At 42.2% G+C, this 17,766-nt stretch overlaps 1 protein-coding gene across 4 annotated transcripts; it reads left to right on the top strand.

Annotated features, from left to right (window-relative positions):
- Window positions 1-32: 32 nt before the first annotated feature.
- ATPSCKMT (ATP synthase c subunit lysine N-methyltransferase) lies at window positions 33-10,812 on the top strand. Of its 4 annotated transcripts, none has more exons than XM_088053578.1 (6): window positions 33-292; window positions 710-1,029; window positions 2,943-3,080; window positions 3,808-3,858; window positions 8,626-8,745; window positions 8,847-10,812. In XM_088053578.1, the coding sequence occupies exons 2-6, from the start codon at window positions 763-765 to the stop codon at window positions 8,928-8,930; spliced, it is 660 nt and encodes a 219-aa protein (XP_087909704.1). In that variant the 5' UTR covers window positions 33-292; window positions 710-762; the 3' UTR covers window positions 8,931-10,812. The 4 variants fall into 4 exon arrangements, with proteins under 4 accessions (XP_087909704.1, XP_014115835.1, XP_014115834.1 ...); XM_014260360.2 differs by having other exon boundaries at window positions 33-324; XM_014260359.2 differs by having other exon boundaries at window positions 33-449.
- The last annotated feature ends 6,954 nt before the right edge of the window (window positions 10,813-17,766 follow it).

The following is a 17,766-nucleotide window of genomic DNA, read 5'->3' as shown; positions in this document are numbered from 1 at the left end:
GCGCAGCCGCCACAGCCACGCCTAATTTCGCGGGCGGGACCTTTGTAGCGCCCCCAGAAGAGCCTTCTGGAAGCCGCCCGGCGCTGGGGAAGGAATGCGGCGCTCGCGGCCGCACCCCCCGGCTCACGGGGGCGGGGCGGGAAGGAAGGAGAAAGTACTGGACGGAGCGGAGTACGGGCGCTGGGCGAGGTGGTAGCGTGCTGCGCCGGGTTACGTGAGGGCAGAGGAGGGAAGACAGACACTCGGTGGAAAAAGCGTGCTCGGTGCTTCTCACCGGAGCGCCTTCGGAAAGGTTTCGGTCCCCCACCCCTTCATAGTAAAGTGGTACTGCCCTTCCCTACAAATTTTGCAGGCTGAGCATAACTCTGGGTTGCGCGTTGGCGAGTTGGGGTGTGTGGTGGCGAATGTCCCTGTGTCCCAGGAAAAAGTTTGTCCGCAGAAGAGTAACGGTAACTCCTGGATGTGTCCCCATGGCGAAGTCACGGGGGGTCTGTGGCGGGGAGGTCCTTGCTTGCGCCGCTCTTGAACTGATTTGGGGCGCGCTGCTCCCCTCCCGCATGTGGAGGGCCAGGTGTTTAAATAGAAACCGTATTTCTGCCCCATCGTGCCTCAGCTTTTTAGCTGCTGTACCATTTCTCTGGGATCGGCTGAAGTGGTGGTATACGGTATTTTTTTTTAACTCTCTTACGTGCTTGCTCTTTGCTACAAGATACTGACTTGTTTCAAGTGACCGAAAACAGTCTCTGTCCGTCCCCGGGCGCGATGTCCCAGGCGCTAGCGAAAGAGGTCCCGCAGGAGGAGGGCGAGAGGGGCTCTCGGAGAAGCAGCTGGGGGCTGCTGGTCACGGCCGGTGTGGGAGGGACCTTGGTGGCCCTCTATGCTGTGGCCACCCCCTTCGTGACCCCGGCCCTGAGGAAGGTGTGCCTGCCCTTCGTTCCTGCAACCGCCTCTCAGATCCAGAATGTGCTGAAAATGTTGGAAAACAGAAATGGCTCCCTAGTTGACATTGGTAGCGGAGATGGCCGCGTTGTAAGTTGTGGATGTTGCCTTCTCTTTAGATCACCTCTTTAAAAAGTGCGAAAATGCTGGGGCTGCATTTTCTCACACTTAAAAATGTCTTGTCTTTGGCATCCGATGGTTGTGTCAGAGTCTTATGAAAAGGATCAAAGCTGAGAAAGTTTACATTCAAAGTTTTGATGAGTAATAAATAGTTTTTGCTGCAGTCTTACCTGTAGCTTGACCAAGGTAGTGGACAAAATGTCATTGTGATGACTGGAGGGAATCACAGTGCATTCACTTGAAAAGATGCAATCAGAATCTTGGTACTGATTGACAAATAGCTGTGATTCCACAAAGGTGTGTAGCTGCAGCAAGTGAGGCTGTGAGATTCTTAATGTATAAAGATGATAGAAGTGCAAAAAGAAACAGACAATGAGCGATGGATTATAAAAATAAAAATCCTGGTGTGGTTAGAACTGTAGTCTTCACATCTTTGTGCAATGCTGGCTTTGCTACTTCCAAATCCATGTGGTGAAACTAGAATAAGCACCAAGAGAAATGGTGAGAATCATGAAAGAAAAGGTGATACTGTGTTTCCAGAGTATTGCTTCAGCCCCAGTTTGTGAAATGTGATGAGGATATTGTGGAGAATGATGTGGTTTGATTTTTCTTTTGTTGCTGTGATGTTCTGTGTGCTTTTTCATAACTATCTGCTTCAAGTCAAATTTAGCAACAGGATGGTGGTTTTTGATGGAAACATGCAAGTTCTTGAATGCTGTCTTTGTCCATGTTTTATGTGAATGGGTCAACTATTTGTCCATGTAAAAAAAAATTGATTTGGAACCCCAAATCTGTGAAGATTGCTTGAATTGTACCTGCATAGGAAAAAGACCAAAAAACTTAGGCATGAGAGAACTGCAGTGTCTGATGCTCTCTCTGTTCATCATTATGGCTGCTGACTCTCATCCGAGCTATCTAATTTTAATAGGTGCTGTGTCATTATTTTGTATATTATATAGGTACCTAAATGGAGACTGAAGATTATTTGGAAATCTAGGTGCCTAAAATTGAGCACTTGGTGTTTCCTTGATGCATCTGTCCTGAAAAAAGTCAGTTCAGATGCTTTTAATTATTTAGCAATTACTCGGGTATAATCGGTGGATAAATATGAAGATACTTACATTTCCAAGTGTGGTAAAAATGTCATATTCTTTTGGTGAATTTGCAAGTGCTCTGTATGTGATGGAAGATGCATTATTTTAACAGTGTAAAATATACAGTTTAGGTAAGGCGGTTTGAGAAGTTCTGTTAAGAAATGTGTACTTCCTGATTTTACCTAGCTTGTTTTGTAATTAATAGTTCATCAGGCAATTCCTGATTAGAAGTTGGCAGTAACTGTTTAAATTATGTTTTAAACCTTTATTCTAGAAATCAATGCATTTTTAATTTTTTAAAATGTAGATCAACAGATTACTTTCAGACTCTTTCTATTGGTATGTTATTTTGTCTCTGATTCAGGGGCTGCTCAAGTGCCTATCCCTCACTGCTTTTCAAATAAGTGGTCTAATTTTGAGTGTTTTTGCTTGCAAGTTTCACTGTTCTCTCAGGGATCAATGTTGGTACTCTAATTCTAAGACAGTGTCATTAATGTGTTAAATTCAACTTTTATGTAAATCATAGATGTACTGCAGTCCCACAGCTTTGCCCTGTTTTAATTTTGTTTGTTTTAATTTTGTTTGCCTGACTATATTTCAGTTGGACTAGTAATAATAGTAAAATGTAGTTTTGAGTTTTTGTTCACTATGTAGTAATCTGTTGGGCATTAAAACCAAGATGACTTAGAAAAGTGCTCTTTGATTTATATTTTAAATAAAACTGTGTGCTCCTGTTTAGGTGAATAGACATATATGTTTCTAAGTGAAGATTTATTTTCTTTCTCGTAGGTGATAGCAGCTGCAAAAAAGGGATTCCAGGCTGTCGGTTATGAATTGAATCCCTGGCTAGTCTGGTACTCCAGATATCGTGCCTGGAGAGATGGGGTACATCAGAACACCAAATTTTATATTTCAGATTTATGGAAGGTAGGTAGTGAATGATATAAGAATGAATCTGGGATGATTGAGAGATTTTATAAGTTTGGAAATACTTTCCTGAAGGAGCTGAAATGCTGTCTGACCACAAGATGCTATATTGGCTTTGAGCAAAATACCTGTGCTGGGAATCTGGTGTATGCTGTTCTGCTGCTTTTGTGCTTTATTCAAGTGCTTCCTTTATAAGTAAAGGCTCCTTGAGCAAGCCTGGGCCTGATGAATTATGTGTGAGGGTTTTTTTTGCCTGTAGGGGTGTACGTGTTCAGAGAGGAGCATAGGAGAACTTCATGGCACTGAACAGAAGAACTCAGTCATAAGAATGCCTAGAAAGTTTTTATAGCTAGCTAACATTTAACAAAAGAAGGGGCAAATCTAAAGCATACGTTATTTTATCATATACAGGAGTTGTGAAAATAACCCTTTAGTTATTAGTAAAGTCACACAGGTATTTTCTAAATTAATGCTTTCTGTACTTCTATAATTGCTATTCCATATTCTTGGCCAGACAGTAGAAGTTTGTTGCTGTTCAACAGTATGAAGTTTTCTTTATGTGGAAATTCTTGTGATGAAAAGTTGGTAAGGGATCTCCTTACATATTTTTGGTTTAAATCCCTGTTGAAAGAACTGCAGCTAGAGGGATTAGGAGAAAAGAATGGTGAGAGTTTCTCTAACTATAAATGCCATTTTCAATAAGATTTATGCTCAAATTTTATTTCAGGTTTCTTTTTCCCATTATAGAAATGTTGTTGTTTTTGGAGTACCTCAAATGGTAAGCTTACTTTTTACTTTTATTATATTGTTGTGGTTTATTCATTATACTGTTTAATTATTTGTTACAAAATTTAATTATTTTAATGCCAAGGCACACAGCATTAATACATTAATCTGCAAAATGAATCAACCTGCAGGTGGTCAAAGGTATAATAATCATAGAATCATAAAATATTAGGAGTTGGAAGGGACCTTAAACATTATCAAGTCCCAACCCCCATGTGCATGGGATACCTCACACTAGACCAGGTTGCTCAAGGCCTTATCCAAACTGGCTTTGAACGCTGCCCAGAGCCTCCCTGGGCAACCTGTCCCAGTGTCTCACCACCCTCACAGTAAAGAATTTCTTCCTAATGTTTAGCCTAAATTTCCCCTTACAATTTTTATCAATTCTCCCTTGTCCTATCTCTTCAATTCTTGATGAAGAGACCCTCTCCAGTTTTCCTGTAGGCTCCCTTCTGATATTGGAAGGTTGCTATGAGGTCTCCATGCAACCTCTAGTTCCAACTCCCCTGCTGTGAGAAGGGACACTTCTGACTAGATCAGGCTCCTCAGAGCTCCATCCAACCTGGTTTGAGCAATTCCATGGCTGGGGCATCTACAACTTCTCCGAGCAACCTGTTTGATTGCCTCACCCACCCTCATGTGAAGAATTTCTTCCTAATACTCAATCTAAACCTACTCTCAGTTCAAACTTTCAGTTTGAAGGCCTTCCCCCTTATACTGTTGCTACATGTGCTTGTAGAAGGACCATCTCCATCTTGTAGGCTCCCTTCAGGTACTGGGAGGCTGCAGTTAGATCCTCCTGAAGCCTTCTGTTTTCCAGGCTGAACAAACCAATTCTGTCATCCTGTGCTTCTGGATTGCTTGTTCCTTTACTGAGGTGAGATGAAGTGAGTGAAGAGCTTTATGTGATGCCATACTATACAGCATACACTAGAAACATTTCTGCAGCAGTAACAGGAAGCATAATAAACCTTCCTATTCTGTGCTTTTTTGTTTGCTTGTTTGTTTTTTCAATGGCACCAGAAGTAAATCTCTACTTCAGATTTCAATTATAACTCATATTGGAAACTAAAGTAGTTATGGGTGGGATATTAGTGAGCACCATGATTTTCCTCATGTTGCCAGCCCTGGGTGTTATGTGCTCCCTTGCCTGAGTTCCGGCAGGGAGCATTGGAAATGTTTGGATTTTTCAGTCAGGAATTCTGCCATTGCACCAAGGGGAAAAGTGCTGGTGAGGAAAGCTAGCTCAGTAAACTAGGAATAAACAAATGCCCTGGGAAAATGTGAGTAAACCCAGCAGAAATACTGAGTTAACTTTTAAATGTAATAAAGCGGGATACATTAGTAATAGCTGTGATAGAAAGGGTAGGTATAGGGCTCAGAATAACTTTTGTAGATCCAGTAAATAGTAGGTTAAATTCCTTTCAGCAAAAGTCCTGCCATAAATGCAACAGATGCAAACATATGAACCTCAGGGAGCATTTGTTTGCCCTTTAAATTTACTTTGGAAGTTGTTAATGCTCAGCCTCCTGAATCACTAAATTAATTTTCTAGAAACCTTAATGCATTTCTTTTTTACTGAGGAACAGTAGATCACTTTAGCTTTTTTAGTAGTGCTGGTCTGATTTGATGCTTTTGCACAGTGCTTTTATTTCATATCCAAGATTAGCTTTAAAAACCTGAATTCACTGATCTTCAGGGAAGACTAAGACCTGTCTTGTTCTTGCAAACATCTGGGGTGAAGATGTGTTTGTTTCAAAGTTATTGCAGACAGATACTTAACTTGTTCAGGGTAGGATGATGGAATTCTTGCCAGGTGATCATGTTTGCAGCTCCTGTTTATTTTAACTGATTATATACTGTACAAAAGGTTTACAAAACTATATATCTATGTTGACACACCAAAAAATTCCACTAAACCCTGGCTTCACATAAAATACAGTATGATTGTAACACCTAATGTAACTGATATATTTAGCTTAAAATCTAGTTTGACTGGTTCAAGGATATTATTATTTTTGGCTAAACTTGGCTGAACTATTAATGATGTTTTCTGATTTGTGCCAATATGGACATGCAGTGTCACTAATTTTCATAATTACTCCTAAAAATTAGTCCATGTCTATATATTTTCTGTAACAAAAGTTTTTCTGGTGTTTCAACTCAGTTTTAAATAACAAAGTGGGTTTATTTTTCCAGTTTGTTTAAGATGCTAGTAGGCTTATTTTTCTAGGTGTTTAAGGCAGCAATAATGTTTAAAAGCATTTGCAGTGTGGATGAAATCAGAGCCTTAAAAATACTTGGAGGTAACTCCTTGGTACATTTGATCTATGGCTGTAATTTTCTTAAGATACTGCGTTGTTAGCTTAAACGTAGCTATAATAGGATATTACATCAAAGGCACACCCTGCATGTACGTGATAGTGGAAGCTCTTTGAAGCCTTTGGAAATACCTTTTCTTTAGTCAATCTTATTTTCTAATAATATTCTTTTGGGTTTTGGTTTTTTTATCTTTTTTGTGAAATTTTATGTATTTTTGTCTCTGATTTAAATTCAGCTATATTTGTAAATAACTATTGCCCTTTAAGTTTTTTTAATTTTTTTTAACCATTACATCATGATAACCAAAGTAAATAGTATTTTACATGTTACAGAAGTAGCCTGTAGAGTTTGCCCTTAAAATTACTCATTCGGATAGATACAATATGTAAGAATAAAAGGACCTCCAAATGGATATGGACTGCTGATGTGCTTAAATACACCATCAACCTTTTCCAAAGGACAAAAGTGGCTAAATCTGTTAGGTTTCTTTTTTTTTTTTCCTAGAACATAATCACTATCTGGGATGGAAAATAAATTTAAGTCTGCATGTGTTAGTTCATTTCTCACTTAATCCACGGCACAATTTGCAAAGCACTTACTAGAAAAAGAGCATCTGACTGGTCAGGGTGTTGCTCTGTTCTAGAAAACTAGTGATGCTTCCCCTGACTTTCATATCCTCTCAGTTTCTGTGAACAGAGGAAAGCTGGGCTGCAGATGTTCAGCCAAAGAGAGTTGCTTAGTGGTATGTGAGATGGTTCCCCTCAGAAGTCTGCTCTCTAAACTGGGGAGAGATGGATTTGGTGGATGGGCTGTTCAGTGGATAAGGAATTTTCTGGATAACTCCACTCAGAGTGTAATGGTCAATGTTTCAATGTCCAGATGAAGATCAAGTACAATTGGTGTCCTTTAGGGGTCTGTATTAGGAGCAGTCCTGCTTAATATCTTCATCAATGGTATAAAACAGTGGGACTGAGTGCACTCTAAGAAGAGTTTGCAGATGACACCAAGTTGAGTGGTGCAGTTGACATGCCTGAAGGACAGGATGCTATCCAGAGGGGAGCTGGACAAGAAATGGGCCCATGGGAATATTATGAGGTTCAACAAGACCAAATGCAAGGTGCTGCACCTGGGTCAGGGTAATCCCAAGTACCAGGCTGGGGGATGAACAGATCTAAAGCAGCCCTGACCAGAAGGGCTTGGGGTGCTGGGGGATGAGAGACTGGACATGACCCAGCCATGTGCACACACAGCCCAAAAAACCAAACATGTCCTGGGCTGCATCCAAAGCAGCGTGGCCAGCAAGGGAGGGAGGGAATTCTGCCCTACTGGTGGGATCCTATTTGGAGTGCTGCATCCATCTCTGGGCACCCCAGCACAAGATAGATGTAGATCTGTTGGACTGGGTTCAGAGGAGTCCCTTTCCTATGAAGACAGGCTGAGAGAATTTGGGTTATTCAGCCTGGAGAAGCCTTGACACTGGGGAGACTTTATTGTGGCCTTTTTAGTAGGGTGTGTAGGGACAGGACAAGGAGTAATAGTTTTAAACTAAATGAGGGCAGATTCATATTAAATATAAGTAAGAAAAAATTTATGAATGGGATGGAACACTGGAATGGGTTGCCCAGAGAGGCAGTAGATGGGGACTGGATGGGGCTCTGAGCAACCTGATCTAGTTGAAGATGTCCCAGCCTATGGCAGGGGTGTTCAGCTAGATTACCTTTAAAAGTCCCTTACAATCCAAACCATTTCATGATTCTACATTCTGTTTCATGGAATGCTGCTGAAGGGATTCACATGCATATATGTTAATATATAATTTTATATTGACTTATTTGAGCTCAGTTTCAATATTAATTAACATAACAGTGTTTTACCATAGAGTGACAGCAGAATGTTTGCTTTGGGTTGTTTTCTGTGTGATGTTTTGAGTGTCCCAGGATCAATCTTGGGGTTAGACTGTAAATTTTGAGCAGTGATGGCCTTTGGGTATCACACAAGCTCATGAACCTTGGGGTATCATAATTAGCATAAATTCCAGGGGCTGAACTTTGATTCCCTCAGAGGAGAATCCCACTGAAGAGAATTGTGAATTGGAAATACAAAGTCTTTTCCCTGCAGTTTTAATTGGTTTGTTTTTGTGTTTGTTTTGTTGTGTTTTTTTTAATTTAAGGGATAATTTTTAGGTTTTGATTTAATTTTTGGATCTTAAAGTTATGATTCCCTTGATCTCACCAATTGGGGCACAATAACCATTTTCTGATTTTAGATATTCTTTGTCAAGGCATCAAAGCCAAAATACGTGTCATGGTTACTTTCCTAAGATTTTTCAAAAGAAATTGCTGAAATCTTGGATTTCTCTTGAACACCTGAATTAGATTCTAGAGAGAATGCTCCTGTTTGTTACTGTTTCTGAGAGGTTCTTCTTGTAACTCAACAGATGCCACAGCTGGAGAAGAAGCTGGAAGAAGAACTTGAATGCCATGCCAGAGTCATTGCCTGTCGCTTCCCTTTCCCTTGCTGGATTCCGGATCATACTGCTGGAGAGGGAATAGACACTGTGTGGGCCTATGATTTGAAACATTCTAGAAGATATGAAACAAAAAACTTGGAAATTACACCAGAGACAGAATCTTAAACATCTAATTTGGTTTCTTACAGAAATTTTTGTCTTTGACTGGACCTGTTGAAGATAAGATTAATGTGGAGAGAGTCCTGGCATATGAAGATGTGTATTCACTATAAAAACTGAAGTACAGTGGTTGTCTGAAAGCACACAAAGGTTACTGAAAAGGTGTAGTTAAATGACTTAATACAGTGTCCTGGTTTAACCCCATCTAGCAGTGAAGTACCACACAGATGTTCACTCACCCATACTCCCCCAGTAGCATGGGAAAGAAAACTGAAAAAAAAGGTCATACCCATGACCATGGATTGAGATAGGAATAATTTAATAATTGAAATAAATTTACTACTAATAATAACAACAAGAGAGGAGTAAAACCCAAGAAAGCTGAGTGATGCACTGTACCCTTGCTCACCACCCACTGATGGATGCCCACTCCATCCCATAGCAGCAACTGGTCCCTCCTTGTCAACTCTCCAATTTATATACTGGACATGATGTTCTATGGTGTGGAATGTCCCTTTGGCCACTTGAGCTCAGCTGTCCTGGCCATGCTTCCTCCTGGCATCTTGCATACCTCCTTGTTGGCAGAGCATGAGAAATTGAAAAGGCTTGGATTAAGTACTGTTCAGCATCAAGTAAAACCATCAGTGTGTTATCAGCTTTAGTCTGTTCTAAATCCAAAGCACAGTGCTGTACCAGCTATCAAGAAGAAAATTAACTCCCAGCTGAAAGCAGAATATGTAGTTAGTCAAAATTACAAAAGTTTTTTATAGAAGTGGAAAACTTCAATATGAAAAAGCAAATTAGGCTGGTCTGTTGTGATAGATTGGCATTTAAGAAAACAAAGAGAAACACCTTAGGAAGTTAAAACTGCTGGCCAACACCTGGCCATTTCTAAGAATTGACAGCAGTTTTAACCATTGAAAAGTGAGATCAACCTGTGAACACCACCTTAAGACCTAAGCCTGGGAATTTCTTTGTCTCTTTGTTCCCTGGCTGTGAAAGGTAACTGAGCTTTAGCTGGCTTCCCGTCCCCTGCCCAGGCCATGCAGCCCGGGCGGGGGCTGGGCTGGGCCTGCCACGGCTCCCAGCCGGGAGATGGGGCCTGCGGGGCTTGCCCTGGGCTCTGGCCGGGCCAGGCCGGTCCCTGGCTCGGCTGCAGTTTTTGCTGTGACTGAATTCACCAGAGACTGCTGAGTAAAGAAAGAAAAAAGCTCTTGACCTGCGGCGGGCTGAGACAGTGACCACACTCTCCAGAGCAGCCATGAAGAATCTTCCATCACAGACAACTCCAGCTGCTACTCCGGCAGAGATCAGAGAACCATCTACAAAACCTGGGCAAGATTTTAACCTTTTCATTACCTAGATGAGACTTGCAGATTAATCCTTTTTTCCAGAGAAAGAAAAAGAGAGTAATCAACATGTAAAGAGACTTTATAAACTATCAGAGACAGTGAAGAAAATAATTAAGCTTCAGAAGAGGTAGAGAATAAGGAGATGCTTTAATTAAGCTGAAATATTTTTCTGTTAAAGCTATGGAGATGGACAATAGTGTGGTAAATAGAGACCCTTTAGTTCGCCTAAACATGCAAGATACGATGCTTTGCAAAACTATGCTTTGTGTAATAGAGATGAGGTTGAAGGCTGCTGCTGACGTCTGTATAATTATGAGAACAGCCTTGCAAGCTCTCTTGAATTCCAGAAAGTTAAGCCACTCAGATAAGCCTTAAAAGGAGAACAGTGAGGAAAGGTCAAAAGAGGAAGACTCCTGATCTTCATCCTACGACCACCAGAAGGCAAAAAGCGACCACCAGTGACCGGAGGCACATGCACAGAGACACCCGAGAAAGGACACGTAACCCGGAAGTCAGACCACTTAAAAAGGAAGACACGGAAATCGGACGTGCGGCAGCCGAAGGAGTAGAGACTCCCCTGCCGCCCAGCGCTGATTTTTGCTTATTGCTTGCTTGCTGTAATTAATAAAATTTTTTTACCATATCACTCTCTTGTGTGCGTTCATAACAAATAGTGTTCTGAAAAAACTCCTTTAGTTCATGACAGAGTATATGGGGAGGAATGGAGTGTTCAAAGTTTGGATTTTGAGCAAAAGGTGGAATAATTTTGATACAGTGAAGTGCTGGAACAGAAGGGGAGAAGTAATAGTTGAAGATTTGGGGCCTTGAGAGGCAATGAGAAAACTTCTGTTTTCCAGGGAAGCTCACAGAGACAGATGAAGAGAACTTTTGCCTTTGAATAACTCATCCTTAAAAATGACATCCCTAGACTCATGACCCATAACACACCTCAGAGTGATGTGAAATGGGAGGAGAAAATCTGATGACAGATTTCTGGGCAGCTGGCATCAGAAAAATAGAAAGCTATAACAAATAGTTTTCTTGTGAGAAACTCCATAGATTAGCAGAAGAAGACTTCTGTTTCTCTACAAAGACTGATGAAAATATTCTAACAGGAATTGGGGACTGTTTAAACACCAAAGTTCCAAAGTTTTTTGTCTCTATGTTGTCATGTAAACAAAAGAATGGTTGGGTAGTGGGAGAAAAAAGGGTTTTCTGGAAGTTTTATTCTAGTGTTCTTATTCTTGTAGTTTTGTTAATAAACTTTCTTTATTCCTTTTAAGTTTTAAGCCTGTTTTACTCTTGTTCTAATCCACATCTCACAGCAAGAAATAAGAAAGTTTTCTAGTTTTTTTTAGTTATTGCTTTAAAACCACAACATCTGTAGAATCTGGCTTGAAGAAAAGTTGGGTGCTATTTGGGATGTGTAGTTTACAATGATGCATCTACCCATGCTTTTTGGTTTTTGATGTGAGGGGACAGGAAGAGGAAGAAGTTAATACATAAACCTACAATGAAGATTTGAAATGGAGCATGGTTTTGTCCTGAAAATGTACACAAAGCAGGACAAGAAAGGGGAAAATGGGTGTGTAGTGCACAAAGGAGAGGTGATTTCAGCCTTGCATAGAAAGGCACAACTGTGAACATGGAGACTGTGTACTGAAGAACACCAGTGTCTGGTAAACTGTCTGACAGTCTTTTGCTGCAAGAATGCATGAAGTATCTTGTAAAACTGCACTAAATTCTTTCTATAATGATTTAAGTGTTATGATTGTTACACAGAGATAGAGTGACAGGACAGGGATAGAGTGGCTTATCTAAAATGCCTGAATTTAATATCCCAGGGCCATAAAACTAGAACCTCAGACAAAGTAAATCTGAAATTATTTCTGATGAAGACACTAACAAAGGAGAAATTAGCTAATTAAGCAAAGTTCTTCCCTGAATGATCATAAAGGAAAAGAGGAGGGAAAAGTATTTTGATCTGTTGAATTGTGTTGTCATCTGCAGTGCAGTGCTCTGACCCAGGTTTCTACAATCTGTATTCATTAAATTTAGCTTGTAGGGAATGAAGCAATTATATACTTCTCTCCTGTATTTGACTATATATTTTTCTATTGCATTAACATTTAGCCTGTTAAAAAGGAAAACTGTATTTCACATTTTTGTCTGTGGTAAAGGTTTTGGGATGTGCTCTTCCTAGTTGCTACCTATTGCTCCAGGAGTACTTCTTGAGGAGGACACAGTAGAATTAATGATTTGATGACCTGAGCTTTAGGACTACTAAAGTACTGCTGTCCTCCAGGCAAAGAGAGATTTATGATTATTTTAAAGTAAAGCAGAGAGCTGTTTCTTGCTCTGACTATTTACTTTTGGGGGCCTACACTGAATTAGGCAGTAGTCTGAAGGTTTGGGATTCCTTATGATATAAGGAAATGTGCTGTATTTCCTGTTTCCATGGCTTAAGTGTGAAATGGAAAGAAAAATGTCCTAATTTACACAGGAGGACTGGGAAATAATTTTGTTGACATATTGTCCTTTTCTATCATTTACTATTGTCCTGGGGTGACTTTATGATACTGGTATCCCCAGTCGTCTGGTTTATGTTATATATTAAGTTCTGCACCTTTAAGGCTGGCTTTGAGAGCAAGAGCCGGGGGAAGAAGAAGCGCGCAGTTTGTGTTAAAGAAAAACATCACTCCCACACATCCCGCTCCTGGACTGTGGTGTCTGCAGCACGGACAGACAGCGGGACAGAGCTTCTCTCTGGCTTTTTAGTTAGCTTTAGCTAGCTGAGGCAGAGGAGTTCCCTGGACCTTTGTTTTTTTTTCCTTTTCTTGGATCTGTGCAAGCCTGCTCTGGACTGAACACCCAGCCAGATCCCAGGAGCTCACGCCTGTGGCCCACCGGGGCCTGGGCCTTGGCACTTTTCCAGCGCTGAAAGGACTGATAAGAACCTGAGCGAGCCGAGCTACACCACATGAAAAGGACTTTTCTTCCTAGACTTGCCATCCCATCAAACAGTGAGAGGTTTTATTATTTAATATTATTCAATTTCTGTTAAATAAACAGCTTTTTCCATTTCTCTCCAAGGAATTTTTTTTTTTTCCTTTCCTGGACCAGTTGGTGGGGAGGGGGCATTTCCCTGGGGAAATCCCCATTTGGAGTTTTCCTCCCTAATTTGCCCTAAACTAGGACAACTGTGTTCATTTGATGGTTTTCAAGATTCAGTACTTTACTGCGACTAGTTATCACTGTCTGGATTATATTGATACACTTCTTGTGGGGGCCGGAACCCGCTGGCTCCAGGATCCTGGCTCTCCCCTGGAGGCAAGACACCTTTCACTCAGAGAGAGACAAAGTATCACTCCCAGTGATCTTTGAGTTAGCTATGTTAAACTGTTGCACTCCATTGGTGTTCCCCCCTGCCGTCCCACCCCGATACAGGTATTCCGGTCTCCCCCCGCCCCTCTCCTCCTCCATAAATATTCTGGGTTTTCCCCTGTTCGAGAGATTAGCTGTTGCTGGCTCCCTTCGCCAAAGCTCTGCCTGAATAAAGGTTTGTGCTTAGCGGAACGCTGGACCAGCTTTCTCGTCCCTTCTTCCCGTACCGCCTGCCCGCCACCGCTGAGCCGAGCCGAGCTGGAATCACTCGCCTGCCCGAAGCTGCATACATGCGCTTCGGCCCAGCCCTTTTCAGGGCTGCTTCTCTAGAGAAGTCGCGGCGCTCCGGCCTTTCTGTCGCCGCAGCAACTTCGAATTGCTATAGTAATGTATTATGATTTTGTTGATATGATACTTCAAAACAAAAAATGGGTTCTTCTGAAAACCAGGAAAGAGAATTACCATAATCATATTATAATGTAGTTCTGAAGCCAAAAGGAGGAAACAAGCTACACATGCTGTTCAACACTAAAGTAATTTAGGTACACAGAAAAACCTATATTTTATCTTTGTATCTTCTAGTAGAATCATTTGCCTTTTGGGAGTTGTGTTATTTTTTACTTGCCCTGCCAGATTTTAGCAAAAAAAGGTGTTACATTGCTGAATGACTAATGCTTTCCTGAAATACTGTAGAATTTAATTTGTTTATAAGTAGTAAAAGGTCAGGGTCATAATTAAAAATGTTTTCTTTGTTCTTTCCCCCCTCCTTTTTTTTTTTGTAGTGATGTTAGCATTCAGGAACTCATAACCATGGAATGATTATATGAAGGTACTTTGTTAAAGAGCTCTGGGTGTCAGAGGTGCACATACCCAAATCTGACCCAACTTGGTTTTGAACATGTTTTTATACTCTATTGTTATATAACTCATATATTAATTATTAAACTTACATAGTTCTATTGTTTGCACTGATTTTACCCAAGTATCTCGGTTTTGGGAGACAGGTGTCTGCTAGGGAGGGCAGAAGCCTCCTTTGGAATGAAAAATGTAGACCTCCTCCCTCCGAATTATGGTAATCCTGAAATTAAGGGGCTTTCAGGCATTTCCCCAGAGATCTGGGGAAAGGAATAACAGTTCTTTACCAATATTTATAACAAGGTAAACAAACAACAATAACTACAGCATTAGCAAGAAAACAGAACCAGGGACCTTGTGACAGCCTTCTCGGCTGAGATGGGAAGGGATGGAGGAGAGGCTTTGCTTCACAAACCCCCGCAGGTGGCCAGTCTTGGTGCTCCTGCAGGCCTCTGAGGAACACTCAGGAGCAGCAGGGATGAGCTGAGATCCTGGGCTGGTGGCTGAGGTGTATCAGCATCTTCGTGGCAGTGCTTGGCACTGCCACACATCCCGGCAGGACAGGGGATGCGAGGCCACCAACAAAGAGGGAAGAAGGAGAAGAAGCAGCAGCTCTGTCTGGGTGATTTGCCGTCTGGCAAAATTCTCTTCTCTCTACCGCAACAGCTCTGCGCTCAAAGTGTTCTTTTCCAAAGCTGAAGAAGCCCGCCAAACTGTCCCCACCTTCCCCTTTTCCTGCCCCTTCTCCCCTGGGCCCAGACGGACTCTTTGTGTTTCTCAAGCACTCACCAAGTACTCGCAGTTAGGTTTTTCCCTCAACTAATGGATAAAAATTCCACAGACAAGCCAGAACTAAAGAAAAGGACACCTAACCCTCAACATTATCCACTCTGAATTTTTTCTTATACTAAAATGTTACATCAAATATTAAACTTTTAAAGTATACACAAACACACACACTACTTTATATATATATGTGCATGCTGATACATATACAAGCACAGTGTCATGGGCAGTTCACTCTAAAACAAAGTGCCCTTGAGGTATGTACCGGGTCTCTCCATCTTTTTGCATTACTCACTAAGTGCAACCCAGTCCCTGAGCAAAGACAACCCCACAGATGGGATTGTCTTTTCTGGAGGTAGAATTAACCTAAACCGTTTTTCTCAGCATATTTCTCATATGTACTACTGGAACCTTATCTCCATCTGTTGTTTTAAAGGGCTTAGATTGGACAGGGCCTGCTTGGTTAGTGGAACCTCGGGTGTTCACTAACTATGTTTATCTAGGTTTATCTCTCAGTTCTTGAAAGTCCCCCCACCCAGTGCCTTTAAGCTGGTTTTAAGCAGGCCATTGCACCATTCAACTTTCCCAGCTGCTGGTGCATGATAAAGGATATGGTCTACCCACTCAATGCCATGTTCCCTAGCCCAGGTGTTTATAAGGATGTTCTTGAAATGAGTCTCATTGTCTGATTTAATCTTCTCAGGGGTGCCATGCCTCCAAAGGACCTGCTTTTCAAGTCCCAGGATGGTGTTACAGGCTGTAGCATGAGGCACAGGGTAGGTTTCTAACTATCCAGTGGTGGCTTCTACCATTGCAAGCACATAGTGCTTGCCTTGGCGGGTTTGGGGCAGTGTGATGTAGTCAATCTGCCAGGCTTCCCCATACCTATATTTGGACCATCGCCCACCATATCATAGCAGCTTCAGACGCTTGGCCTGCTTGATCATGGCACACATCTCACAGTCATGGATAACCTGGGAAATACTGTCTATGGATAGGTCCACCTCTCGGTCCACCACTTATAGGTGGCATCTCCTACCCTGATGACCTGAGGTGTCATGGGCCCATTGAGCTAGGAACAACTCTCCCTTGTGTTGCCAATCTAAGTCTATCTTTGACACCTCTATCTTTGCAGCCTGATCTACCTGTTCATTGTTTCAGTGCTCTTCATTAGCCCTACTCCTGGGGACATGGGCATCTACATGATAGACCCTCACAGACAGTTTCTCTACTCTGTCTTTCCACTCATCAGCAGCCCAGATTGGTTTTCCCCTATGCTGCCAATTGGCCCTTTTCCACCTTTCCAGCCATCCCCACAGAGCATTGGCTACCATCCATGAATCAGTGTAAAGGTAGAGCTTCAGCCACTTCTCTCTTTCAGCAATGTCCAGGGCTAGTTGAACAGCTTTGAGTTCAGCAAGTTGGCTTGATCCACCTTCTCCTTCAGTAGCTTCTGCGACCTGTCGTGTGGGGCTCCATATGGCTGCTTTCCACTTCCGGTTCATCCCTACAATGTGACAGGAACCATCAGTGAACAGAGCATAGCATGTTTTTTCTGCTGGCAGTTGGTTGTACAGTGGAGCTTCTGCAGCCCATGTTACTTGTTCCTGCTCCTCTTCGTCAGTGAGATCAAAGTTATTACTTTCTGGCCAGTTTTTAACTATTTCCAAAATCTCAGGGTGATTTGGGTTTCCAATACTGGCGCGCTGCGTGATGAGGGCAATCTACTTGCTTTATGTAGCGTCAGTGGCATGGTGGGTACCAGGCACCTTTCTTTTGAACATCTACTCCAGCACCAGTAGTTGGGGTGCCAGGAGGAGTTGTGCTTCTGTACCAATCACCTCTGAGGCAGCTTGGACTTTTTCATAGGCAGCTAAGATTTCCTTCTCTGTGGGAGTGTAGTTGGCTTCGGACCCTCTGAACCTCTGGCTCCAGAATCCCAGTGGTCAGCTTCGAGTCTCTCCAGGCACTTTCTGCCAAAGGCTCCAGGACAAGCCATTGTTCCCGGCTGCAGAGTAGAGCACATTCTTCACATCTGGTCCTGTCCTGACTGGGCCAAGGGCTACTGCATGAGCGATCTCCTGCTTGATTTGGGCAAGGGCTTGTTGCTGTTCAGGGCCCCAGTGGAAATCATTCTTTTCTCGGGTAACCAGGTAGAGAGGGCTCACGATCTGGCTGTACTCAGGAATGTGCATCTTCCAAAAACCTATGGCACCTAGGAAAGCTTGTGTTTCCTTCTTGCTGGTGGGTGGAGACATTGCAGTGATCTTATTGATGACCTCAGTGGGAATCTGACGCCGTCCATCTTGCCACTTTACTCCCAGGAACTGGATCTCTCGAGCAGGTCCTTTGACTTTGTTCTTCTTGATGGCAAAGCTGGCTTCTAGCAGAATCTGGATGATCTTTTCTTTTTTCTCAAATACTTCCACTGCCGTGTTCCCCCACACAATGATGTCGTCAATGTACTGCAGATGTTCTGGAGCCTCACCCTTTTCCAGGGCAGCCTGGATCAGTCCATGGCAGATGGTGGGGATGCGCTTCCACCCCTGGAAGTTCTCTCAGTTCCAAGTGT

Source organism: Pseudopodoces humilis, chromosome 1 (genome assembly GCF_049639895.1).
Source record: "Pseudopodoces humilis isolate 2021_Gansu_Grassland_sample_001 chromosome 1, ASM4963989v1, whole genome shotgun sequence".
NCBI lineage: Eukaryota > Metazoa > Chordata > Aves > Passeriformes > Paridae > Pseudopodoces > Pseudopodoces humilis.
This window is presented reverse-complemented; position numbering and strand designations above follow the sequence as displayed.